The sequence below is a fragment of the Apostichopus japonicus genome, chromosome 15 (assembly GCF_037975245.1).
Source record: "Apostichopus japonicus isolate 1M-3 chromosome 15, ASM3797524v1, whole genome shotgun sequence".
In the NCBI taxonomy this organism is placed as follows: domain Eukaryota; kingdom Metazoa; phylum Echinodermata; class Holothuroidea; order Aspidochirotida; family Stichopodidae; genus Apostichopus; species Apostichopus japonicus.
Window position 1 is genome coordinate 11887164 of NC_092575.1, and position 27834 is coordinate 11914997.

At 38.0% G+C, this 27834-nt stretch overlaps 1 protein-coding gene and 1 non-coding gene across 2 annotated transcripts in view; one reads left to right on the forward strand and one right to left on the reverse strand.

The window, feature by feature from the left end:
* Positions 1-26111, forward strand: part of LOC139981622 (sodium/glucose cotransporter 4-like) — a 50658-nt gene extending 24547 nt beyond the window's left edge. The window contains exons 6-13 of the mRNA XM_071994149.1: positions 9797-9877; positions 12427-12635; positions 13143-13386; positions 15656-15806; positions 16428-16596; positions 19728-19943; positions 22538-22640; positions 23514-26111. Of these exons, the coding sequence (XP_071850250.1) occupies positions 9797-9877; positions 12427-12635; positions 13143-13386; positions 15656-15806; positions 16428-16596; positions 19728-19943; positions 22538-22640; positions 23514-23719 (1379 nt within the window). The 3' untranslated portion in view covers positions 23720-26111. The remainder of the gene's footprint in view (positions 1-9796; positions 9878-12426; positions 12636-13142; positions 13387-15655; positions 15807-16427; positions 16597-19727; positions 19944-22537; positions 22641-23513) is intronic.
* LOC139981732 (U2 spliceosomal RNA) lies at positions 14804-14994 on the reverse strand. The gene has a single exon (XR_011797921.1). It is a non-coding gene; the product is annotated as a U2 spliceosomal RNA (small nuclear RNA).
* Positions 26112-27834: the final 1723 nt, after the last annotated feature.

Consider the following 27834-nt stretch of genomic DNA (forward strand, 5'->3'; position numbering starts at 1 on the left):
GTGTTCATTAACTAAAATAACTGAATCATAGAGTCTGAGATTAGTAACAGTAAACAGTTTAGAAGAAGCTTCTAATTTGCAGGCCATTAGATTAATTTGAAAACTGTTTCAACTCTCTTTGGATAAAGACTGTTGGAGAACAATTGAAGGTAGTAGCTAAGTAATCTTGACTAATTATAATTAGTTGGCAAATGGACTGCATATATACATGCAGACTATTGATTCTGATATATATTTTCTCCAGTCACTTTCGCACTTGTTGGTACACAAGTTGAGAAAGAAATTACTTACCTAGAAATGTTCTCATATAAGAATTTCCACTGATTTCACTCTCTTGCCATACTAATCTATAACATAATGTTCAGTATTCAAGAAGTGTGTTAATTATAGATGTAATGCCACTTCACATCAATTTCAGTAGAATTTTTTTTCCAGCATACTACAAAAATAACAGATCATCAATGTTGTTTCCTGTACTATCTAGGTTTTACAGTATGCCTTTGAATTATTTTAGTGGAATGGAAAAAAGTATGAAGGTAAACTTCCTCTGAAGTTTTTGGCAGTCCTTGCATGCAGTGTAATGCCACGGTTTACTTCCACCAGAGAGTTAGAGGGGGGGGGGGGTGGGTGGCATGGGGTACACTAAACTGTACCATGCCCTATATTGTTCATGCCTGTTTGGTCTCACAGTTTAAAGATCACACAAGCATGTTGGCTATATATTATTATTGAAAACTATGGTTTCCAGTCAATATCTCAAGAGTTTTCCAGTCCTACAGTATCGTACAAGTCTGGGATAAATTTACTGTTGTATAGTGCTTATTAAACTGTTATACAGTAGCCTTAAAGTACATGAGAAAGGGGAGAAGCATGAGGGAAACACATTTTCAGTGCTCAAGGGCATATATTGTAAACCCTTGTTAAGGAATACTACTTGAGCAAAATGTTAAGCTTTTTTGCAATTTTTTTTAAAAGGGTAAGTGCAAGCCCAGGAATTATTCTTTTAACTATATGCAGGTTGGTCCAACATTTTCTGTGCTCATTCGAGCCTACTGTTAATTTTAGTGGAAACAGACAAATTTGTTGCTTCTGCCTAGTATATAAAGCTGCCACCCTTAATTAGGGCTACTAATTGAGTATAGCCAAAAAGTACATGAAATTGGGGGTGGGGGCACATGGGGAACCAAATTTTCTGTGTTCAAGGGCATATCCTAAACCCCTGTTTAGGACTCCTAGTTGAGTAAAACTTAGCTCTTTTTTTTGGCAATTTGTTTTAAAAGGGTATATTCAACATGAATTATCCTTAAATGAACTAAATAGGTCGGCAGGTTGGTCCCACATTTTCTGCGCTTATTAGATCGTACTGTAAATTTGTGTGGAAACTGACATTCTTGCTTCTGCCCAGTATATAAAGCTGCCACCCTGTATAAGGTCTACCAATTGAGTAGCCAAAAAGTACATGAAAGCGAAGGGGGGGGGGGGGGGGCACATGGGGGAACCAAAATTTCTGTCTTCAAATCAAGGGCATATCCTAAACCCCTGTGGAGGGCATTGTGGTCAAGTGGGCAGTGGACTTGCGTTCTAAGGATTACAGGTTCGAGCCCTGGCCAGATCATTACGTAGTGTCCTTGGGCAAGGCGCTTTATCTCCATTGCCTCTCTTCACACAGATGTATAAATGGGGACTTGCGAGGTAACTTGTAAATATAGTTGTTTGTGCCCGTTGTTGCTGCATCCTAAGGGAAGTCCTCCGGGGGACACATGGTTGTGGTGCACTGTGGTGCCCCAGGAGAGATAGATTGAATTGTACAGACTTTGGTGTGTAGGTGTGACAAGTTAGCAATGACCAGGGTTAAGTTGTAAAGTCGTGTGAGAAGGCCTTGGCCCTGAACAAGTCTGTAAACCTGAAAATTAAAATTAAAAACTTAGCTTTTTTTTGGCAATTTTTTTTTAAAGGGTATATTCAACATGAAGACAAGACCAGGAATTATCCTTAAATGAACTAAATAGGTTGGCAGGTTGGTCCCACATTTTCTGCGCTTATTAGATCGTACTGTAATATGTGTGTGGAAACTGACATTGTTGGTTCTGCCGAGTATATAAAACTGCCACCCATGATAAGGACTACTAATTGAGTAGCCAAAAAGTGCATAAAAGTGAGGGGTGGAGGAGCACACAGTTGCTTCTGTCCAGTATGAAATACATAACAAGCTGTCATCCCTGTTGAGGACTACTAATAACAAGAAATTTAGCCTTATTTCTTAAACAATTCAGTCGGGATATTAAAGAGGAAGTGCTAGCCCAGGAAATATCTTCAACTATATATACAGCAGGTTATTTGACAAGTTGGTCCCACATTTTCTGTGCTCATAAGGACCTACTGTAAATGTTAGTGGGAACAGACATAATAGTTGCTTTCTGCCCATTATGTAGGACATATCAAGCTCCCACTCCTGTTAAGGACTTCTAATTGAGTAAAGCTAAGCCGCTTTTTGTAAAACAATTTTGTGGGAATATAAAATATGAAAGGCCAGGAGTTATTCTTTGACCTTTACAGCAGGTTATTGGCAGGTTGGTCCCACATTTTCTGTGCTCATTTGAGCCTACGGTAAATTTTAGTGAAAACTGACTATATTGTTGCTTCTGCCCAGTATGAATACAAGTAAAGCTGCTATCCTTGTTGAGGACTACTAATAGAAAAAAAAAACTTATTATTATTATTCTTAAAAAGTTCGGTGGGGATATAAAACAAGAAGTGCAAGTTAGCCATGATTATCTTTAACTATATATATATATATATATATATATATATATATATATATATATATATATATATATATATATATATATATATATATATATATATATATATATATATATATATATATATATATATAAAGTTATATATATATATATATATATATATAAAGTTATATATATAGTTAAAGATAATTCCTATATATTTATATATATAATCTAATATAATATAATCTAATCTAATCTATATCAACTAAGCAGATTTTATTTGTAAAACAATTCGGTGGGTATATAAAACAAGAAGTGCAAGTTAGCTTTGATTTATCCTTTTAACCAACAGCAGGTTGGTCCCACATTTTCTGTGCTCATTGAAGCCTATACTGTAAATGAAAGGGGTAACAGACAACACAGTTGCTTCTGCCCAGTATGAAATCTATAAAAAGCTGTCATCCTTATTGAGGACTAGCTACTAATCAAAAAAAAAAAAACCTTAGTATTTCTTAAACAATTCTGTGGGGCAATAAAACAGGATATGCTAGGCCAGGAATTATCTTTAACTATATATATAACTTGATATATATATATATATATATGTATATATATAAATGTATATATATATATATATATATATATAACTTGATATATATATAACTTGATATATATATATATATATATATGTATATATATAAATGTATATATATATATATGTATATATATGTATATATATAAATATATATATATATATATATATATATATATATATATATATATATATATATATATATATATATATATACATATTTAAAGCGGGAGGCCCGGGTTCGAATCCCGGTGGAGGCTCGAAGTTTTCTGTGGGGCTATAAAACAGGATATGCTAGGCCAGGAATTATCTTTAACTATATATATAATTTTAACTATATATATATATATATATATATATATATATATTTATACATATTTATACATATTTATATATATTTATATATATATATATATATATATATATATCCAGCTTTAGGAATCACAAATGATTTTCGAGTTGGTTAGCATCATGTTTGATCTCTAGAGTAAGGCAAAAATATGTCACCACGAACAGAACTAGTATTGTTCGATACAGGTGTCAATAGCCTACAGTGGAATTACGACCTTCCTTACCTGTTTCGAACCTCTGGACATACAATCAGCGTCCATGGTTAGGGTGTCCCCGTTGAAAACGTAATGTGAAGGAAAATCCAGAACAGTGAAAAAACTTCGAGCCTCCACCGGGATTCGAACCCGGGCCTCCTGCTTTAAATATATATATATATATATATATATATACATGCATACATATATATATATATATATACATGCATACATATATATATATATATAGTTGGTTGGTCCCACATTTTCTGTGCTCATTTGAGCCTACTGTAAATGTTAGTGCAAACTGACAACATTGTTGATTCTGCCCAGTATGAATACATATAAAGCTGCTATCCTTGTTGAGCAATGAGCACTACTAATAGAAAAAATCTTTAGCATTATTTCTTAAAAAGTTCTTTTAGCCAAACAGCAGTTATTCTGATGTATCAATTAAACAGAGAAATACTTCGAATTAGAATACCTTGATGCCAAGTATGTTGTGCATGAAAAGGTATTAGTTCAAACTCAAACTGAATGAAAAGTGAATTACTGTGGTCAATTTGTCAAATTATATGCAGTGTAGACTGAAAGATAAGGACAACTGTGAAAAATTGAAAATGTTCTTTTCCTAACATATTTACAGTTCCTTAACTTGACACATCTGAATGGCTAAAGGAGGATAGGTAGTTATGAGAGATAAATGTGTTCCTTATTTTCTGTACAGTATTCCTCCAACTTATTGAGCTGGGACGTCAACTTAAGAAAAATTCATATACCGTTTTTTCTGCCGATTAAAGAAATTTCTGTTGGAAATTGCTATTGCTGAGGCAGTTTTTTGGGGAAAATATTCGCAGGATGAATATATTGCTGATTTCGGGGAGGGGGGGGGGGAAACAGTACATAAACTTATGTATAATTTATCTTTCAACTACCAAAGCTCCTTTAATTTCTGTCTTAGAGACAGAGACTCGGTATTTGTGTTCATTAGATGGTACGTCCCACAAAGGAGTTAATCCTGCATTTTGGGATTGGTACCCAAACCATTTGAAAGGTCTGCTTTTGGTCCCAGACATGTTGGAACAGCATGATTTGTGGTCCCACATATTGGGTGTGATTCCACAAATTTAGTTTGAAACATGTTTTATCTGGTCCCACAAATGATGTTTCTCAGGTGTGTTTTTTTGGTCCCACAATTTGGTCTGGTCCCACAAATGATGTTTCTCAGGTGTGTTTTTTTGGTCCCACAATTTGGTCTGGTCCCACAAATGATGTTTCTCAGGTGTGTTTTTTTGGTCCCACAATTTGGTCTGGTCCCACAAATGATGTTTCTCAGGTGTGTTTTTTTGGTCCCACAATTTGGTCTGGTCCCACAAATGATGTTTCTCAGGTGTGTTTTTTTGGTCCCACAATTTGGACTGGTCCCACAAAGGTGTGTTTTTAAGGTCCCACACATAAGGTGTACATTCTGGTCCCACAAATCAGGTCCCACAATTGTTGATGCAAAACGTACCAAGTTACTGGTCCCAATATTATTGTGGAGGTGAGTATGCGTGTGTGTGTGTGTGTGTGTGTCTGTGTGTGCATCTGTGACACTTTCTTGGGTACGCTCTATCTCAATAAGGGAAAGTTGGATTGAGGCCAAACTTGGACTATAGATCCGCCATATGGAGAAGGTGTGCCCTATTGTTTTTGGTGCCCACAAAGGTCACCAAAGGTCAGTTATGGTCCAAAAACCGAACATATTAAAACTGCAATAACTCCCAGTGCCAATGTGCGACAAGATTGATATTTTGGGAAAAGTTGTTAACTGGTTAGGGGAACATTTTCAAACTTAACGGTCATGTGATCCGAGGTCACCAAAGGTCAATTAATGATAAAAAACTAGTTTTTTTGCGATAACTTGAGAACGAAATGTCCGTTAGGGTTGGGAGTTGCTTCAATGCTATCCAATTGTTGACCCGCATCTGGGTGACCCTTGACCTCAATTTGACCTCTGGTGACCTTTACGTGTTTTTGGGGATTTTTACAGTTTTGATGCTATTTTCAGATGTCAAAGGTACCTTCTGATCATAAATGTCAATGGGTTGACCCCGTGTGACCTTTATGTGCGAAGTTATATGGGGTCAAAGTTTTTCGGTCGGAGTTAGGATGGTTGTACAGACTTTTCGTTTTGTTTTTTGGAATCAGGAGATTAAACTTCATCTGAAACCAAGGTCAAAAGGTCAAAGGTCACATTAGAAAAAATGTGCTTATTTTGGGAGGAAACGAGCAAAAAAGAAAATGTTTGGTTTTGATGCTAGATTTGGATATCAAAGGTACCTTCCGATCAAAAATGTCAATTGGTTGACACCCGTGTGACCTTCGTGTGCGAAGTTATACGAGGTCAAAGTTAATTTTCAGACATTTAATGCAACAACTCCCAGTTCCAAGGTGTGACATGGTTGATATTTTTGGACAAGTTGCAAATGGTATAGGGGAATATTTTCAAACTTAACGGTCATGTGATCCGAGGTCACCAAAGGTCAATTAATGTCAAAAAACTAGTATTTTGGGGGTAGAAAATGGGCAAAGAAAAAAATGTTTGATTTTTTATAGTTTGATGCTCTAATTTAGGTCTCATCAATCAAAAATGTCAATAAGTTGACCCAAGGTGACCTTTGTATGTTAAGTTATATGAGGTCAAAGTTAATTTTCAGACATTTAGTGTAATAACTCCCAGTGCCAAGGTGTTACACGGTTGATATTTTGAAACAAGTTGCAAATGGTATAGGGGAATATTTTCAAACTTAACGGTCATGTGATCCGAGGTCACCAAAGGTCAATTAATGATAAAAAACTAGTATTTTTGCGATAACTTGAGAACAAATTGTCCGTTAGGGTTGGGAGTTGCTTCAATGTAATCCAATTGTCGACCCGCATCTGGGTGACCCTTGACCTCAATTTGACCTCTGGTGACCTTTTTAGTGTTTTGTGGATTTTTACAGTTTTGATGCTATTTTCAGATGTTAAAGGTAACTTCTGATCATAAATGTCAATGGGTTGACCCCCGTGTGACCTTCGTGTGCGAAGTTATATGAGGTCAAAGTTAATTTTCAGACATTTAATGCAATAACTCCCAGTTCCAAGGTGTGACAAGGTTAATATTTTTGGAGTAGTTGCAAATGGTATAGGGGAATATTTTCAAACTTAACGGTTATGTGATACAAGGTCACCAAAGGTCAATTAATGATAAAAAACTAGTATTTTTGCAATAACTTGAGAACAAAATGTCTGTTAGGGTTGGGAGTTGCCTCAATGTAATCCAATTGTCGACCCGCATCTGGGTGACCCTTGACCTCAATTTGACCTCTGGTGACCTTTCCGTGTTTTGGGGATTTTTACAGTTTCGATGCTATTTTCAGATGTCAAAGGTAACTTCTGATCATAAATGTCAATGGGTTGACCCCCATTTGACCTTCGTGTGCGAAGTTATTTGAGGTCAAAGTTAATTTTCACACATTTAATGCAATAACTCCCAGTGCCAAGGTGTGATAACGTTGATTTTTTTGGACAAGTTGCAAATGGTATAGGGGAATATTTTCAAACTTAACGGTTATGTGATCCAAGGTCACCAAAGGTCAGCTAATGTTAAAAAAGTAGTATTATGGGGGGAGAAAATGGGCAAAGAAAAAATGTTTGAATTTTTACAGTCATGCTCTATTTAGGTCTCACCGATCAAAAATGTCAATTGGTTGACCTCCGGGTGACCTCTGTGTGTGAAGTTACATACAAGTTCAAAGTTAATTTTTTGACATTTAATGCAATTAAATCTCAATGCCAAGGTGTGACATGGTTGAAATTTTGGGACAAGTTGTGAATGGTGTGGTGGAACATTTTGAAACTTAAAGGTCATGTCATCTGAGGTCACCATTGTTATCATATCTGTTGACACGCTTGTAGGTCTCTTATATTTCTTACATTTTCGACGCCATATTTAGATCTCAAAAGTGCCTTTTGATAAAAAATCCGATCACATTTTGTGATCACAAAAGTGTTGGCTATAGTGTTGGTTACTTTATGGGAACATGTAGGACCACAATTACTTGGACTATTTCAGCCCAATCTTGCTTGATAATATTATGTGTATTGTCATATACCCCAAGCAAGGAACCACAGTGCCCTTGGGCTCTTGTTTCGTTATTGTATTCGAAGAATGAAAAGTGAACGCGATTATAAGATTGCTTTGTCTGTTAAAGCCCTGGTATTCTAACTGGCGGTCGTGCCCCTATTGCAGGGACGCCAAAATATTTTATGGGGTCGTCAATAAATTCTGGAGGAAGAAAAAAGAGAATGCTGGTATTTATGGGGGAGGAAACATCGTGAATATAAATTCTTCAAAAGTTGCGAAATAAACACCATATAGCAACAATTAGCACCCTTCATCATATAAATTATTCCCTGTAAATCCCTCCTCCCTCCTCCCCCTCCCCCACACGCTAGGGTACACCATTCGCCTCTTGAGGATCACCAAGATGATTGTTGTCACATAAGGAAAATAATTTGAATAAGCGGGAGGTAATGAAAGTATAGTGTGATTCTGAATTAAATAAAGCTTTCCACGCTGTATGGAGACCTCATCAATACGGTCGAAAGTTTTAGTCTTGTGGTTTAGTCGTTTCTAGTCATTTTGACTTTGTTGATCCTTCTGCACTTCTGTGGTTGGTTAGATTGATCACGTATAGCTAGGTCGACAATTGTCCATTAATCATAAATTAAACGACTCCACTGGAAAGTTAGAACAGAGTGTTGTTATGGAAATCACTGGTTAGAACATGGAGTTGCAACTCCCTGGTTAGAACCACAGGTTTAGACTAAAGGATGGCTTTAGGCAAAACATTAAATGTCATATGTATATTTCAATTTTCATACGTTCATGGAGTGTTAGCTCCGTGGTTAACGCCGGTGCCTTTCAATCATAAGAGTCACTACAAGATGTATGTCGTCCAGTTACCAGAGTTGTTGACAATTCAAAATCATGGGCGTTAAATATGAATCTAAGAGACTGACTTCGGTCAGCTTGCGGCTTTGATAAGCCAATGATGGCTTCTTCGCGAGTTCCTGCTTGCAGGAGGATCTTAAATACATATATAGATACATATGATGTAGCACGCTGCTTAAAAACACTAATAAACGTCTACGTTGTTTAAACACTTCTAGTTTAAACAAACCATACATGGAGAGAAAAAACAAAGACGTTATAGACAAACGAGGTTGATCATTAAAGTGACAGGACTATTTGTATGACCATGAGATAAGTTAGATGCAACACGAAACTCAATATGCAAAATATAAGAATTTTCTGGTCTCAAATGATATGACCTTCATGCTCTACAAACTTGTCAGTGACAAATGGTGTTGAATGTCATCCTATGGGCGCCGTGTTGTTGATATAACATGTTCGTTAGTCTGCATAGGTACCCAACTTATAGCACGCTATAATTGCTAGAAGTTTTCAAAACGTGCTTTTTTCTGGAGGTCTTTGTTCTCCAAATTGTTCTCAGACAATTTTATGTAACACACAAGATGACTGAATGACCCAGTGAGGAAAATGTCCTCGAAGGTTGTAATTAAAACAGTTTAAGAATTCTGACCAAAATGTGACCATATTTGAATATCTAGCATATTTGGGGCCAATACTGCAAACCTTTAAAGGAGCACTTCAGAGATTTAACATATTTTAAAGATAAATATCTTGAAAACCTCAAAAGTGGTGAGAATATTCCTTGCTCTAAAATTTACCTTTTTTCTTTCCACTCCGGCATACCCCAAAAGTAAAATTCTGTCTAGAGTCATTCTTTAATGAGACCGTTCATTCGTTATTCAAATTTTTGCGTTTTTTTTTCATTTCTTTTTTACATTTTTTTTACCAACAGGTGGTTTGGCTGCCGTGATTTACACAGACGCTGCTCAGACGGTTATCATGCTGATAGGAGCGTTCATTCTTATGATTCTTTGTAAGTTGAAGTCATATATACCATTACACATTAATGTTCCTATGTATGTGATCACATCAAACCAATAGTAAAAGAGTCTGGGTCTTCAGATGTACGACTAAAACGGCGGGTTTGTGTTTATCGTTCCAAAATGTTATAACAATGTAACTTTTTGGCTTAAGGCCTTCATTTATGAAACTTTATATTGTACAATGTTGGATCGTGAAGTCAAAACATTTATACAATACAGAGCGATTAAAAGAAAATTAATCGGTAGATTGTGATCTTGTGATAAGGCGTGATATCATACATTGACATTTTAACATATCAAGCATTCTTTGTTTCTCATTGCTTTTCCCTGATGTAGTTAAGAGCCCTAATATAATTGAAATCACTTTTTAGTTTTGATAGAGGACACTCGGGCACACCATTAGCGACATTAAATAACATCCTGTCACAAAGTTGAATTATTTTCCAAGGTTATATAATGTTGTTAATTAAAAACAAAACAAAAAGCAAATTAAAGCAAAGCCTCACAGTTATGTAGTCCATGTATGACGTCACAGATGATTGCGCAATTCACTCATCCAAAATAACAGTGAATAATCTAACTATATTTTATCTCAAATTGGGAACAATCTATAAAGTTGTCACATGTTACGAGCTAAATGTGTTTTCTTGTTCTTCCTATGACCCGTTATCCCTTTAGATTAAACAAAGCATTGCCCAAGTTCATTGGTAGTCAGGAGTTTCTATTATAAATCACTCGTAACCCAATCAAATCTATAGTATGAAATGTTTGCCTCGAATGTTAACGAGGGCGGTATTGAAGAACTTAGCATGCGTAGAATCTGGATGTGTGACCTGATTATCCACTTTATCCACTTTTAAAAATCCACTTTAGCCTCGGCTTTGGCTTTGAGTACTCTTCTGTATGCTGCCGTGTTGGACGAATCAAACCGTAAATAGTAATTACCGACATTGCAATTCGCGAGAGAGTCATTGCCGACTTTGCAATCGCGGTCCCCCTCACAAGTTTGCAAGGTCGGTAAGTGACTCAATAGTCCCTTTCGGGAAACCAAAAAGAGAGACTACAATCACAGGTACATTAGATAATTCAGAAGTCCGCCCTCATTTGCGACAGAAAACGGTCAGCGCCATATATGGGTCTGAAAACGGTACCTATTCTGTATGGGAACGCTAAGGTGCCGTCACAACATTTAGTTGCAATTTCTTTTTAAATAAAGTAGCAAATTTTCTACAAAATTATTACTTTTTCAGTCATTACATAAACAATTGCAACAGAATGAAAAATTCCTTGACTCTAATAAGTGAAGACTTCAACAATGTGCTGCAAAGTGACGCAATGATTACATAGCTTATAAAATATCATCAATTAAACAATTGCTTTGAAATGATGAATTGATCACTAATAATTACAAAGCTCATATATAGATAAAAGGTACAGGGCATGATCCTAGCAGGATCTTTTTCAGAGGCTGACTGATACCCCCCCCCCAAGGACTAAGGACACGTGACAGATGGACAGAAGACAACTAATTTGGACAATTGAAAGAGCAAAAAAAAAAACACAAAAAAGCTCGGTAATTCGACAATTTGCAAGAAAATATTGAATTACGCTCCCATCAGAATGTCATCATTTTCAACATGTTGCAACAAAACGATCAATTGCATCAAAATTGCGGAGAAAACATCTTAATATTTAATATTCTGTAATATACTGACAAAAGATTTTAAAAGGGTTGTCTGGGAAAGAGAGTAGCGTAAACAAAGTTTTTGACAACGATTGCGACTCCTGTAATTTTCAAGACGAGACTCAAAAACAAGAGAGAGAATAAAGTGGAAACAAAGAGATGAAAAGGAAAGAAATCAATATTAAAAAAGTGAAAAATGTACTTTCTTTGTGGAATTTTAATAGCAAAAATAACAAAATAAACTAAGACAACTTCATGAAAAAAAGAATATTCACCACCCAACCTGGTTTTTCCAATTAAGAGATAATGTTGCTTTAAATGTTTCCTTTGAAGGAAAACAAGCTGAATGTCATCTTTATTTTATTAGCTTACTGATATTACCGTTTAAACGGCGTATCTGCAGAGAGCTGCCATTTTGTATTTGTGAAACCGTTTTCCAATATTATTTTCATATTTTTAAGGCGAATGTGAAAGTTGCAGAAACTGAACCAATGCATTCATTATGTCATCTTGTTCAATAGCTTACAGATTTTTCGAATTTGTAAAAATTGTTTCTCCATTACAGAAAATAAAACATCGCCATAGATAAAGAAGCCCTTAAACAATACAATCATTATATGGCTCAATGATGTCGTATTTCCGACTTGGTCAAGTCTTTAGTCTTGTGTGTGAAGGAACCTTAAGACTGTGATGCCTCCCAAATGGTGCATGTTGCTTGGGGGAAGTTGTACCTCTATCACAAACACCAATAAATTATATCACCAATAAATTCAATCATTTTCTTTGAAGTTACGTAATCATGTGCGCCATAAGCCACCGTACCCTTTTCCCCTCTGTTTTTATCGTCCACTGTAGCTTTGCAAAGAGTCTCGTGGAGGGAACTCCAACTTATGTACCCTCAAGCCATTCCCACCAGCACATTGACCTGGGCCAATACATCATGTGGGATACCCCGAGAGGACGCATTTCATATGTTCCGACATCCCGTTACAGGGGACTTACCTTGGCCTGGTATGGTCTTTGGAATCACCGTCTCTGCCGTATGGTATTGGTGTACCGATCAAGTGAGTATAGTATGGGGTGGGGGGGGGGGTTGGGGAGAAACCATTTAATTGAAAGCAATCCATTCCGGTAACACGATTAATAATTAGATAGAATCAATAGGTCGAAGGTTACGTGAGAATGAGTGTTACCATAGCGACAAGTATAAACAAAGACCTTTCCATCTTAAAAAAAAAATCAGTTACGCCCATTCCAATATGACGTCACACATCATGAATGATCTTACAAATTATGAGATTTTTTAAAAGATTTTCTTTTATTCAAAAAACCTTTCCCCATGAATTGAATTTCTATGGGCCCTATATCTGGACTATCCGCTAAGGTGAAAACTGTTAATAGGCTATATTGATATATTCACTATAAATATATTGATAGACTAAGGGACTTGGAATTGTTAACGTCCCTTCGGAAAATTGACTTTCATTTTCCCTTTCCCTATAACCATACCGACCACGCACACAAGTCTCCATCAATGAAGCTCTCGACTCTATTTTGTTGATATTTTCCAGGTGATTGTCCAGAGAGCTCTAGCTGCTAAATCGGTCGGCCATGCCAAGGGAGCATGTATTTTCGCCGCTTTCTTGAAGGTTTTACCGATGTTTTTGATTGTCATCCCAGGAATGATCAGCCGTGTGCTCTTTACCGATTCCGTCGCCTGCGTGGACCCTGACGATTGTATGAGAGAATGTCAAAGTGAAACTGGATGTACAAACGTTGCCTATCCCAAGCTCGTTGTCAACGTCATGCCAACTGGTAATGAATTAATGGTAGCACTGCTGCATGGGGTGGGGTGCCAGTTACCCCTCCCTCCACCCCCCCCCCCCCATTTCCTCCCCTTCCCAACCCCAGGCTCCGGCTGTTATGTAAGCTCTTCATACAACAACAACAAAAGGAAGACGAGTTTGTTCTGTACAATGAAGACCCACATCTCAGTAACAATTTTAGCTTTAACTCATCTAGATATAATTGTTTAATGTTTGAATTTTATTTTCTCCATCTGTACCCCTTTATTACTGAAGGAAAATAGATACCAGTGAGGTGCCCGGTGTGTGACCTCCTCGTTGCAAATGTTCTTCGTAAACAAGAAGTTCTTGGTAACCTTGTTTTAAAATTTTCAACCACATTTTCTATTGCCACTTTTTGAAAACATTTCAACTTGCCTAGAATATTCATTCTATTATTTACCATCCGTCTATTTCTGGGAAAATTATCAAAACTGGTTCAGGATTAGTACTTTGAAAGAATGATTTTTTTTTAAATAGTTAGTGATTTCCAGCACACTGAAATGTTTGGTCAAATTGCGGGAAGTAGATTAATGATAAATGGTGGATTAAGATGCCACCATTTTGTTTGGGGGGGGGGCCGGGGGACCAGAAATAGATTCTGTATTTTAATAATCACAACGGTGTTTCATAGCAACCTCTTTTTGTGTGCAGTTGCGTGATTGGAAATCCAATGTAACTGAGTAGTAACTTTGGAACTTTGGAAATGTTTTGAAATACTGCCCAATCTGTAGCTTAATTGAAACGTAGATTGGAATGAACTCAGGAAGTTATGGAAGTGCAAGCTACCGTCGTTGAAATCTGTCAATTCAATTTATCGCAACGAACAACGTTTTTAGAATACATACTGTAACGTCAAGGTCTCAACCCTAACATTAAAACGTGTCACACCAGAGGTCGAGATGTATAAAAAAGTACCCCTTTCCCGAATGAACAGTGAAAATTGGTAATAGACATTAGCTCAAATTAACAACTTTGCATTTTTGGTGTGCTAATCTCGTCATCGGTAAGATGAAATTGGTTAAAAAAAAAATTGAAAATTGAAAATAAATAAACAAAACAAAGAAGGTTGTTATTAAAGGTATTTCTTAGAAGAAAGCCTTTTCATGTCTCACTTACCAGGCATTGGAAACCCACTTAATGTGTCATAGAAGCGTCATGCATTAGTTTTTGGTTACGATGCCGAAGGCTCAGTAACATTTGCAATCATGAATGGGTGTGTACGTGTGTGTGTGACTGGTATGTGTGTATGGGGGGGGGGGGGGGTGACGGCCAACTTGTAAACACGATACCTCAAGAAGCACAAGTTGAGTCAATGTCATACTTGGTAGGTAGATGCCCATGGTATATAGGTGTGCCGTATTGGGTGTGGTTCCCATCTCGTGCATATTGATACTTTTTAAGAAAAAGTCGCCCAGGAAAGAACCTGGGCACGAAAACCAAACGTGCCCAAACTACTGAACGACTGATTCGCTTCTAACCCCAGTCCCAGTGTGATCATCGTCAGGTGTGCATCACCATTCCCCTCGAAAGAGAACAGATACTACACATGATCTTAGCCAAAAGGCCGAGAAGCGATCATATTGATGAGTGGGTTGGGGGGGGGCTAACGTAAAATTCTTAAAATGGCAATATATCTTCAACCGTATGTTTGCTTTAGTTTATACTTGGTATCGTGATGTCTGTTGATGATAGATATATGGTCATAGACTTAAGAAAATCCGTTGTCAATATTATTCAGAAATGGGCGTGGCTAGAGTGTTATCACATTGACAAGCTTTTAAACACCGACGATATCTCAAGACCAACAAGTTGAATCAATGTTATACTGGGTGGGTAGATGCCCCATGATGTGTAGAATGTGCCTTATTGTTTGTGGTTCCCATCTCATGAATATTAATGAGTGGGCCGGGCTGAACATGAAATTCGACTCACTTCATTATATCTATCCGATTTTTTTTAAAGCTCAACGCCTTTTGCGAGTCACTTGACTTAGTCAGTAAAGTCATGACTTGTTTCCATAATAAGGATCCCTCATTTTCGCTGTGTTTCCAACGGTATCTTATAAATGCCATGATCGTTTCAAAAGTAAGAGATTTGACTGAGGCTCATTGATTCGAGTCACTGTACTATCTCTAAGACAGAAATAATCTTTATGAACACTTGCGAATGAACTCAATTTGAAAAAGATTAACTTGTTATAATATTGTATCTTATATTATGTTCTCCATTGCTACCAGGATTAAAAGGTCTGATGCTTGCTGTGGTGATGAGCGGCTTAATGAGTTCCCTCACCTCAATCTTCAACAGTAGCAGTACTATCTTCACCATCGACATATGGAAGAGAATCCGACCGAATGCCAAAGAAACGGAAATGATGGTTGTTGGAAGGTACCGTACATGCCGTACACTTTGTGTGAATTGCATGTTTGCCAGTGTCGAATTTAGCGCTCATAAAGAATAATGGTGATGATGATGATGATGATGATGATGATGATGATGATGATGATGATGATGATGATGATGATGATGATGATGATGATGATGATGATGATGATGATGATGATGATGATGATGATGATGATGATGATGATGATGATGATGATGATGATGATGATGATGATGATGGTGATGGTGATGGTGATGGTGATGGTGATGGTGATGGTGATGGTGATGGTGATGGTGATGGTGATGGTGATGGGAGTGGTGGTGGTGGTGGTGGTGGTGATGGTGGTGGTGGTGGTGGTGGTGATGGTGATGGTGATGATGAGGATGAGGATCACGTGCGGCGTCGTGATCAAGTGAAGACAGGTTAAGTATCAGCGTTCGTAATCTTTAGTGCTCCTACAAGGAGTAGTCGTTTGTGACCGCCAATCCCCCCCCCCTTCTCCCCGTTCCCCCCAAAGAAATAGACATAATAATATTTTGTTATCAACAGTTTTGTTAAAACTCTTCATTATTGAAATCAATTCGAAACCATATTTTGCTCAATTTCGTGCTTTCCTTTTGCAGAGTTTTTGTTCTGATTATGGTCGCCATTAGCATTCTGTGGATTCCAATTATCCAGGCTGCTCAAGGAGGGCGTCTTTTCGACTACATCCAATCCATCACCAGCTATTTATCTCCTCCCATCTGCGCCGTCTTCGTGCTGGCTGTATCATGGGGGAGAATCAATGAGAAGGTAAGACCCTTTCATGGAAAAAAACTCATGACATGCAAAATTTGGTCGTGGAAAATTGAATTTACCTCTTAAAAGCCTATATACACTAAAACGTGCAGTAACACTCTGTGTGTATTCTTGTCTATTTGCTGATTCCTCCAAAACTCCAGTTGTTATCTTGGTAAATAAAGGGTGATTTGAAAGTGGGCGAGAACCCTGAAGCACGTCAAAGATTAGTGGATGTGGGGGGGGGGGGGGCGTTGTCTTGGCCAAGTCGTTTGTAATACTCTTTTTCTCGCGTGCAACTGTACATGCCTCAGAGTCTGCTTCTGCCTACCACGCATGTACTTGCCCACTGTATTTTACATGCCCGAGGATCTGTCCGATACAAGTACTAGTATCAATCTAAAGCCGCTGGCGTTCTCTGGGCAGTACAGCAAATAGATACGGGAAAATAGCTTTGTAAAAAAGAAAGGTACACTAGGCTGTTCATACTAGGGTCTTAAAAAGACTAGATGAGGCGGGGCGGGGCGGCAGTCATACCAAGGAGCTATACAGCCAATCCTCTATGGTCAGACCAATGTTAACTAGCCGTCTGCGATGAAAACATAGTGTAGAAATACTAAAGAGTCTGGATAAACGTTGTCAGCTGAGATGAAATAGTATACGACCAAATAGTTATGGAAGAGTTTTGGAGTATTATATTCCTTGAAGCAGCTTGGTTACATTTCATAAACTACACTAATGCATCTATACCGATGCAATATTTTTAACGTGCGAAATCTATGACGTATCTCCTTCTATGGTGAATAAACTGGGTTTTTATGAGCTCATTAACAGTCAGTAAGTAGCACGCTTCATGAATAATACTAATTGTTTAATATGCAAAGTAGGCTGGGAACTGTAAGATTCTGTTTTCAATCACCATATGAACTTGATGGTGCGTCACGGTTGATTTCTCGAAACGGAAACTTTACTAATTAACACTAGTATATCCGTAGCACCTACACTACATTAAAACATGCCACTGTGCGTATCGGTAAACTTGAAGATATTCATTTGGGGGACCCATCCCCGCATCTGCCACTGCAGCCAGGCTCTCCGCCTTTAGTACCCTCCCCTGGCCCCTCGCTCCCTTCGCCCCCTCGCCCCCTCGCCCGGTGTATACCGGTATATCGGTGTATACAGTCAGCCGGTTCACATGCTAGTATACAATACCTATTGCACTGTAATATTACCAAAGTTGACAGTATAACTGTTATCATAATATATCATTGTACCATTTAGTACTATATGCAACAGTATTATTGTGGATGTTTGATATTACATTATGATGAAACAATGTTATTGTATGATATTATGTGAATCGGGTGATACGGTTTGTAAGGTTAAAGTTCAAACGGTGTGACTGGGATCAGCCGGAAAGCAATGTCTGCATCCTGCCATTACTATCTTTACTTTATTCAAACAAAATAAGGACACACGTAGACAAGAACATAACTTGAACGAATGTCCAACACCTGTTCTTATCATTTCCATGGTTACTGTCAGAGGTTCACCGCGTTTGGGTTAGATGATTAGACACAAACATAACACGTAAGCGAGTGTACTGTCCGACCTACTAGTTGGTGTGTTATACGTTTCCTTTTGCAATCAGAACCCTGGAAGACTGGCTGATTCAAACCTTCCATCCTTGACTTTAAAAGTTAAAAGGTTGATTATAGCATTTTCAAAGGGCATTTGCAGTTATTTCTCCTTCAGCCTGTTATTCATATAGATGTACCGTAATGTAACAAAGTACATGAAAGTATTTCAAGTGACTTCATTAAGTCTTTTCTTCCGTCGTTTTTGTCGACGACACTGTACTTTATGTCAGTGGCGTAGTCAGCAATCTATTGTTAGGGGGGGGGGCAAGATTTTTCTGGAGGGGGGCAACCCCGTGATGGTTGATGGTTGGAATTACCAAGAAATATATATTATATATATATATATATATTATATATAGATTTCCACACAAACAAGTTTCACTAGGCCTATAGGGCTTATACGTGCAGTGAAAATTTTCCACGAGTGGCATCATTGGTTGCTGAAAATGCACATGGATTGCTAGGGCTAGTTTGTTATGGTTATACAACCGACCAAATTATTGGCGCTTATTCTGTAGGACGATATTGATCAACGGTCTCCGTATGTGGGTATGATGAAGGCCGAAAATGTGTAATATCTCGGTCTGATTACCAAGTTCTGACCTTATATGAAGTATGAGCATGAGCTCTGAGGTATGAATACTTGTGATTAGAACTCGAAAAAATGTAAAAAAGAAGTATTTTGAAAACATCACTGGATTTCATTTGTGTGTGTGCGGGGGGGGGGGCATGACTGTAGCACAAAGCAAATTTGGGGGGGGGCATTGCCCCCTGGCCCCCTCTGGCTACGCTTCTGCTTTATGTTCTCGTTTTGGTAGTGTCATCATTTTCTTCGTGGAACATAATAAACTATAGGTCTGATCTTATACATCACACGGCGGGCTGCAAAGGGACAGGTGCGTAGTATGCTTACTTGATCAGTCAGATTAGAAGAGAGTTATGAAGAGTTCATTCAATATCTTCATAAAGTCTTGCCTTGTTCTCCAATATAAACTAGTAAGGCTAAGATCCAGTGGTGTGTGGGGTGACCTCCCCGCCCCCTCCCCTTCCCGCCTTCGACTCAACACCATCAATTGAAGGTATAATTATAAGCACAACTTTGCGTGTAGATCTAATACTGTACCTAAATATGGCGCACTAAGCAACATTACACGTCTATTTGGGGCGGGGGTGGGTGGGGAGGTGGGGCGGTTGGAATGTGGGTGGTATACGTGGGAGTCGGCCATAGGGCCACCCTCCTCTTGAAAATCCTGAATCCGGGCTCTGCTGGAAACTGGTCATTCAATTATATTAACACCTTTCGCTTCTCCAGTCACATTAATGACCCTTTCTCTGTTAGTGATAGTCTATATTTAGTAAGATAATTTAACGCTTCTCGCCGTATGGTAACTAGAGCCTCAAAAACCAACGGGGGAGGGAAGGGTGGGGCCTGGGGAATAATATGGGGTTTATGGTAGTATAGAGTTGAGTTTAACGTTTATAACATGATGCATATTTATTTTACAGGGTGCTTTCTGGGGTCTGATGTTTGGTCTCGTTATTGGTATGACTCGAATGGTACTAGACTTTGCGTACGTCGCTCCAGCCTGCGGAGAGGATGACACTAGACCTGGTATTCTTGCTAATTGGCACTACCTCTACTTCGGGATATTTCTATTTGGTATCGTCTGCATCTTTACCATCATCGTCAGCCTCCTCACCCAACCTCTTCCAGAGACATACGTAAGTATTCAAGTAGAAAATATGATGTTAATACGTTACCCTCTGCCTCCCGATCCCACTCCCACCCCCCCTCTCTCTCTCCTCCGCCCGCCCCCACCCCCCCCTTCGACTATTCCTCGCATATCGATGGCACTCTAGGTTGTTTCATATGAAATGTAATAAAAAAAATGTCAAATCATAGCACCCAGGGTATGGTGGTTAGTATAGGTTATTGCATGGGACTATATAGCACCGGCTCAAGATAGGAAATAACAGGGATAAGCACTTGCTTGTATTGGATGCGTTACACACATTTTAATACCATTTACTTTACCCAGTTGGGACAATTTTGTTCTATACTGTACTGTCATGTCCCACTTCAGAGCACTCGGATAGTGAGAGTATATGAGCAGTATGTGAATATCATGTTTCTATCAGATAGGCTAAAGGTTAGGAACTGTTTATACTGTCAATAAGAGTGCTTTGAAGCATGATATGGGAGGACAGTTTATAGAGAGGTATTAGCATTAGGAAATTGTCTCAACTGGCTGATTAACTTTCACTCATATGAAAGCATTTGCATAACTTTCATATTTGAACATTAACATATTTGAAGGATATAGTATATAGCCTTGAAAAAGATATAACAATATTATATATTATATTTATATATACATATACAGGGTTCTGCCGCTGCCGGTCGGCGCCGGTCGGGCCCGACCAGCACGCTGAATTACCGACCGCCACAATCTGCCTGAGTGACTTTTCCGACCGGCACTTATTTTCGATAGGAACTCCAAAAAACAGCTCCATAGCCGGAGGGTCGAACGTACAGAAACAATCTGTTTGAGACTAGGGGAAATCCAGTTCATAACTGTTCAAATTTCTAAATATCCAACACATCACAGTGTCATACTTAGTAAAAATTACCAGAGTTCCGCATTCCAGACCAATGACTGTTTTCCGTTTCCAACTCCCGATCGTACTTTTGATAGTTTCATTTATATCTATTTTTATCGCGCGAGACACAGGCACTATCCAGCTAGCTAGTACACATACGGCCGTTAACCTTCGTAGCGGGTGAATTTACATCATATTGCATGAGGCACGACCAGCGCACTCCGCCTCGTAGTGACTATACGTGACGACTACACGAACTAGTCAGCCACGTGCACGGTGCATTGCTATTGCTTTTCAGTATACTTAATAGGCACCACCGGCTGGTCTGTACTCTGGTGCTCCAGATATTTGTCCTAACTTTTTTCATTAATTATGAAAAATTCCAGATATGAGATCTCATTTCAAAGCTGTCTACATGTGGCTCAGAATACTCGGGAAGGGCCGTTTCCGGCCATCTGGGGGGTTTTCAAAACCCAAAATTTTCTTGTACGCTCCGCGCCAACCGATGGTGGCGCTCCGCTTAGATAGTCCATATATATATATATATATATATATATATATATATATATATATATATATATATATATATATATATATATATAGATCTCAAACTGCTTTTTTAGTTTCGTAATCACTCCCTCTTTGAGTTTTACTTTTATATATGTAAATCTTATAAGAGTATATTTGTCCCCGTCTATGACGTTTCTATTGAAGACCAACGTTACCATAGGAGTCCAATTGTCTATTGAGGCCTTCTCATTTGGTGTCCTGACATAATTGGTCAATTCATCTATAGTTATTAAAAGGAAAAGATCGTTTCCTGTTTCTTGATTTACGTTGACTTAGTTACACAATGAACCGGTGACACAATTAGTCGGTTAAGACAATACAGAGAGGTTAGCCTAAGTTAAACAACTGTAAAGGTTACAGTATTCACTGTACAAATTATAACGATTCAGATCAATTAGTAGTGTTTAGTATGCCTATTCTTAATGCGTTGTTTATAGTGCGTATAAATGTTAAAAATGAGTATCATTTAATACTGAACAATTTAATCTCCAGAACGTATAGTAAGATAAGTATAGCAGTGCTGTGAGGATTGTGGAGGGGTGGGGGTGGTATGGGGAAGGTGAATATGTATAAAGACCAATGAAATATTTAAGCGTTACTGTTAGAAAAGAAACGATCATTTCAAGATTATACTTTTTACATTAACATGTTTCACCGTCCTATCAGACTCGCTGAAGTATAGGCTAACTCTATAGTATTTCGTGGAATTTTGCACGGTTACCTATGTATGTATTCCGAAGTTTCTCTTCTCGCACTAAAGAGGTTATACTTTGGTCTTGGTAATGAGAAGCCAATGACATTGGTGACAGTATATGTAGTTTGCGAGGATGTATTTTCCAGCCTATAATAGTCACATTTTATACCTAACGTATATTGCATATATACGCCAATGGTTTTTAAGTATCATCTATCTCTTCGCTATCTCTCTGAACATTCAAATTTTAGAGCTACCCTTTAAAGGAGAGAAAAAAGTAAGGAGCAATTTTTGTAAATTCTCAAAGTAGTGTAACATTTTGGCGGTTTAAGTATCTGTTGTAACATCATTGCAGCAAAACGAGGGAAATTTGAGAGATGGGCGTTACCATAGAAACACTTACGGTACCTGATTTGGAAAAGTTTTTCTCTTTACCTTTTCTTCACCGAAGGTCAATGGTTTAACTTTCTGGACGAGGAAGCTGAAGTTAGAGAGCAAACATGAGCCGACTGAAATGGCCAACATGAACGACAACGAAGAAGACAGGAGCGACGGTAAGCGATCATGATACATGGTATCATAACTTATACTACGGCATCCTACCTAACCCCACCCTCCTCACACATCAAAGTTACCCCCCCCCCCCCCCGTTACTATATGTTCCCGCTAAGGCTGCGCCTTTCAGGTTTGCCGTTTATTATAACCTAAATGTTTCGATAGGAGAATTAACTAAGATTTCTTTTACCTCGGAAAGGTTAAAAGCAAACAACGGGAATGTCTCATCAGAAGAATAAAAACCAAATTTATCACCGAAAGCGTATTACACAGCTGTATATAGTTGTTGTCGATTTGATCAGACAGCCTGGAAAATATACAACTGGTCATCTAGTGACTGTTTCTTGTTTTCGCGGAAATACTACCTGGGCTTGGGGATGCGTTTTGTTGTACTTTGTATGACAGTGTTTATAGCTCAGCTATACGGAGACCAACTTCTTGTACAACTTCGTGACTTTATAGTTCAATTGAGACTCAAAATACTATACTCTTTTGTTGCTGCATTTATGGTTCAAATTTAAAGAAGACAAAAAAAAAACATTCTGAAAATTGCCTTGTACGAAAGTGATGTGATAGATGGAAATTGTGGCATTATGCAGTTCGCATTGGATCTGATCATCTTTCCTTCGCCACTTTACCCCCCCCCCCCCCGTGATCCCTTTCTCGTTTAGCCGTCTTTCTCGCAACATTTCGCAGCAAATTTCTAGGTAATGTCAATCATCATTAATCAACATTAATTAATCACCGTTTTGACGGCACCTTGAACGTTACATACGACCGAGAATAACTTTAGTGATATGCGTAAACTGCGACATAATGTGAACGCCTTTCTTTTTTTTCTTTTTTTATTCTTACATTTTCTTTTTCAACAGATGAAGAGATTACATTTAGCAGAAAGGTCGTGGATTGGATGTGTGGTACTGGGAAGTCAGAACAGCGAGAGCCAACAGACGAAGAAATTGCCGCTCTGGAAAAGCTGTCAAATCTCGAAGAATCGAAACTTGAGAAATATATTCTCAACAGTTCTGCGATCTTCATGGTGGCATGCAGTGTCTTTCTATGGGCTTTCTTCGCTTAAAATTAAACTCGAACCAACCAACCCAAATGCCTGATAGAACCGACGGAGGAGTGTAGGTGCCATTTGTCACAAAACGTGAAAGAAATTTACTGGCACGGTCAAAACAAATAGTTATAAATTACATTATATTCCACGTTTTGTTTATTTGGTGACTCCATAAATGCAATGTGTAATGTGCATGTTTCTATATAAAAATGTGAATGATAACAGTAATTGTACAATCTCAATCTAACTTTGTTATATACCTACTCAGTCAGTGCCTTAACTATAACTATAACAGACTAAAATGCGTAGAGTCAGCTTTGTTGGGATGGTGTTGAGCAGTGAGGGGAGGGGAGAGGCAGTAGGGACAGTAGGGGGGGGCGGGGATTTGCCGGCATATTTCTCTAATATGTAGACAGGTTCTTGACCTTTTTACCCCTGCAATGTTTCCCCGAAAAAGTCGAATGAGCAAACCTTCCTCACCCCCCCCCCTCCCCCACCTTTCCCCCATTCTTCCCTCCAATCAGCAGTCTCCTACCGGTTTATTGCAACATGCATGGATGGGGATGATACATGATATAATGCACCCTATATCCGTTTTAATAACCTTGTATGTATCTGTAGATTAATGTTTTGCTTTTTTGTTTTTCGTTTTAATTATTTCAATTTGTGTAATCCTTTTATTGCTAACTTTTTTCCCCGATCTTACGTAGCATTCACCTATAGCAAACATTTTTACATTAGTTTCGAATAATTGACGGAAATATCATGAACCCAGCCAGTATGACGTCACTGGTGTCGAGGACCTTAATAGTTATGCATAAACACATGTGGTAACAAGTAATTGATATCATAGAATCTGACCTCCGATCGTGGTGTAAAAACAATAGTTTAGGAAGTTCATCGGATTCGGTTATGAACCTCATAAATATACGGACCAACGACGAGGTTACATATTAATGCCTATATGTATTCTATGTAGGTTCAGGAAACTTCTTGTTTGCATAACAGCCGTTCTCACAGCAACGTTGTTTTATGCACGTTGAGAAATCACGCCGATTTACGCGCATGCGTTGGTCTTTATGTTTTCCATACTATACTAGAGAACCGAACGCACTGTATAGGTTTGTTAAGGATATACGATGCATGTATTGCACAGTAGAGCTGATATCGACCAGTTTCTTCCTTGTCGTAAGGATATCCTTGTTTAAGCGGGGGGGGGGGGGAGATTTGATATGTATTGGCTAAAAGTCATTAAACTATTCTCGTCGTTAGCACTGTACTATCGATGTTTCATAATTTCTTAAGTTTAACATCAAAGTTTTGATTTGTCTGCTTGTACTTATTCAATAGGATTAACAACCATACCCCACTACCCCCCCTCCCATACACACACCACCACCGATCCCACCAATATCAAACCCCCTCCTCCTCCAAACACCAATTATGTGTATATCGTCGTATTAGTTAATAATAAACGTTGGATGTATAAAAACAAAAATGTATTCAATAATAAAAGTTGTTCATTCTGCAGACATCAAATTATCCTTTTTTAAAAGATATGCTGTAATAATCTCATATGGTTAATTATACTTTCGGAAATATAAGTGTTTTTTTTTCCTTTAATGTGTACTTTATTTTACATATTTTACCCAAGAGCTTAACAAGCTCTAAACCTTGTTTCCCAAATGGAGTGTTTTACTAATGGGTATAGTATATCTTCTGTAAAACAACTAATAATATTGGGGCCGATACTTTGTATTCTGTTGATATATTCATCATTATCGTAAAACAAACTCCGTATTATGACGATAAGGCATGAAATTAAAGTGTATACCGGGTGGAAGTGAATTAATATATAACGGACTTTTCGGATCTGGTCTTACTTTATCTCTATAATTGCTTTCAAGCGTCACATACATGGACGGTAGACTCACTAATATACACCACTATAAGCATAAGCAAATTGTCACAACTCGCTGAAATCTTTGACGTTGTTAATTTATGGTGTTGTAGAAAGGGAGAAGGTAACGTAATGCTGTTCCCATTTAAAACACGACAGAACAATTTGACTGAACTAACATTAATCGCGGTTGACCCTACAGCTCATTTACATGTGTCATTGATTTTTTTGTTTTTAACATCTTGTTTACCTTTCTTCGTGAACTGTTGGTGATCATTTTAATCCAGTAGAATGGGGGAAAAATACTGAACGGCAGAGTCAACCCTGGCCAAGATATTCTGCAAGAGAAATAATACGAGGGAAATGTTCCCGCAAGGGGTCCCTCTCGTGACCTCCGTGTTTGACCTACCTTATCTTTGTATAAAAACAATGCATATATCATCATTTTTTTCCTTATATTAATGTACTACGACAGCATGAATAATGATATAAAGTCTGTGAAACCTTCATGGAGTTTTGTCTCTTTAACGTTACCGTGTTTTCCATTTCCCGTCACCTGCATGCATGGACAACCTAGTATTAGGATTAGTAAACGTTATATATGTTATCTCGTCGCCATGTTGTATTGGTTGATTATAACACATTTCAAAATGGAATTTCAGGATCTTTGACTTCAGTATTAAACATTTTCATGTTTGCTTTAAAAATTTCATATATAGTTGGAGAAAATCAATACGATTGTATATGCAATATAAATAGCTGCAGTTTTCTCATATATTACCGATGCACGACCTTAAGGCGTGAATAGCAAATGGCTGAGTTTCGTCCGGAATGTCCGAAAATTATAACAAAACTACCAAACATGACCAAAATAATAATAATAATAATAATACAATTGATCAAACTAAGACATCCAACAAGAGTTGAATTATACATTATACAAAAAGAGCAATCTTGAATACATCAAGCGAATCTGGCCGCGAGGTAACAGAAAACAAAATATTCCAGTGACATATCTAACATGCAAATTAGGCAAATAATTTCTCCCTTCTCCCATCCTCCTCCTCCCACCTTCTCTCCATTGCTCATGGAAGGGTCAGTTCCATAAAAGGTACCAAGCAACTTTTTTATTGATCCATATTCCGGTAGAAATATTTCCGAGTTTCGCTTTAGTTCACGCAATCATCGACACTGAACGTGTACCGCATAAACAAAATAAAAGAAGAAAAAAATAAACAATGAAATTTTTAACATGCAATAAGTTATCTCTTTTTCATCGACTCTTCCCCCATGTCACAGACCCATAAAATTGGACACCGCCACCTATTACATAGGCTGGTATACCAATCCGAATGTTAGTTCCATCAAGGTCCTTTGAATATGATTGCTTTTCTATCTGTCTGGTAGAAGTCTGGAATCAGAGACATTCAAACTAATATTAAACAAAGTTAAGTTTTGCGTGAACCCTTGATGTTTTACTCGCGGCTGTAGATTCATTCATGTATATATAGCGCTTACCATCCGGCAAGTAACGGCATCATTTTACAAGTCCCATGTGGTTTCCTGTTTCAGTAACTAGAGTAAGCCCAAGTACTTCTAATTACATATTTGAAAAGCTCTGTTGACCCGATTTGTATTGGTCGGTTACATAAATACCGGTTTGCGCTTTGTAACACTGACTGCTCTGACGAACCAGTTGTGCGGGAAACAAACCCCAAACAAACTAAGTGAATAAATACTTGATTTCTTGATTTCCATCTCTCCATGAGACAGAGAGAAGGTAATAGACTATGTCGTAGATCGACCACATTTCCCCAAGTCATTCATTTTGAAGCTAAGCAAAATAAAACTCACATATATCCAATGTCAAGTCAGGGAGGTGTTTTTAACACATTTCCGATAAAATCTCTTGGAATAAAACGTTCTAAGGATATGGCACTCTTGAAGCGAAGCAAATGAAAATTAATTGTAAAACAAAGAGTGCTTTTAAGGTTAATCTCATGACTCCGACATGCAATGTGCAAAAACAAAAATTTAAACGTATGGTCACTTACACATTGGACACAAGTCGCAGATTTTTCTCACAACACCAACTATACGCTAAGGTGACCAGGCGATCCCTAACTTCTAGGGACTGTCCACACATTTCATGTAGTGTTGCCAGATTCAAAGTGTCTCCGAATTGTTCCCGTATTTCATGTACCGTACTTCTCGCGAATCATGAAGAGGT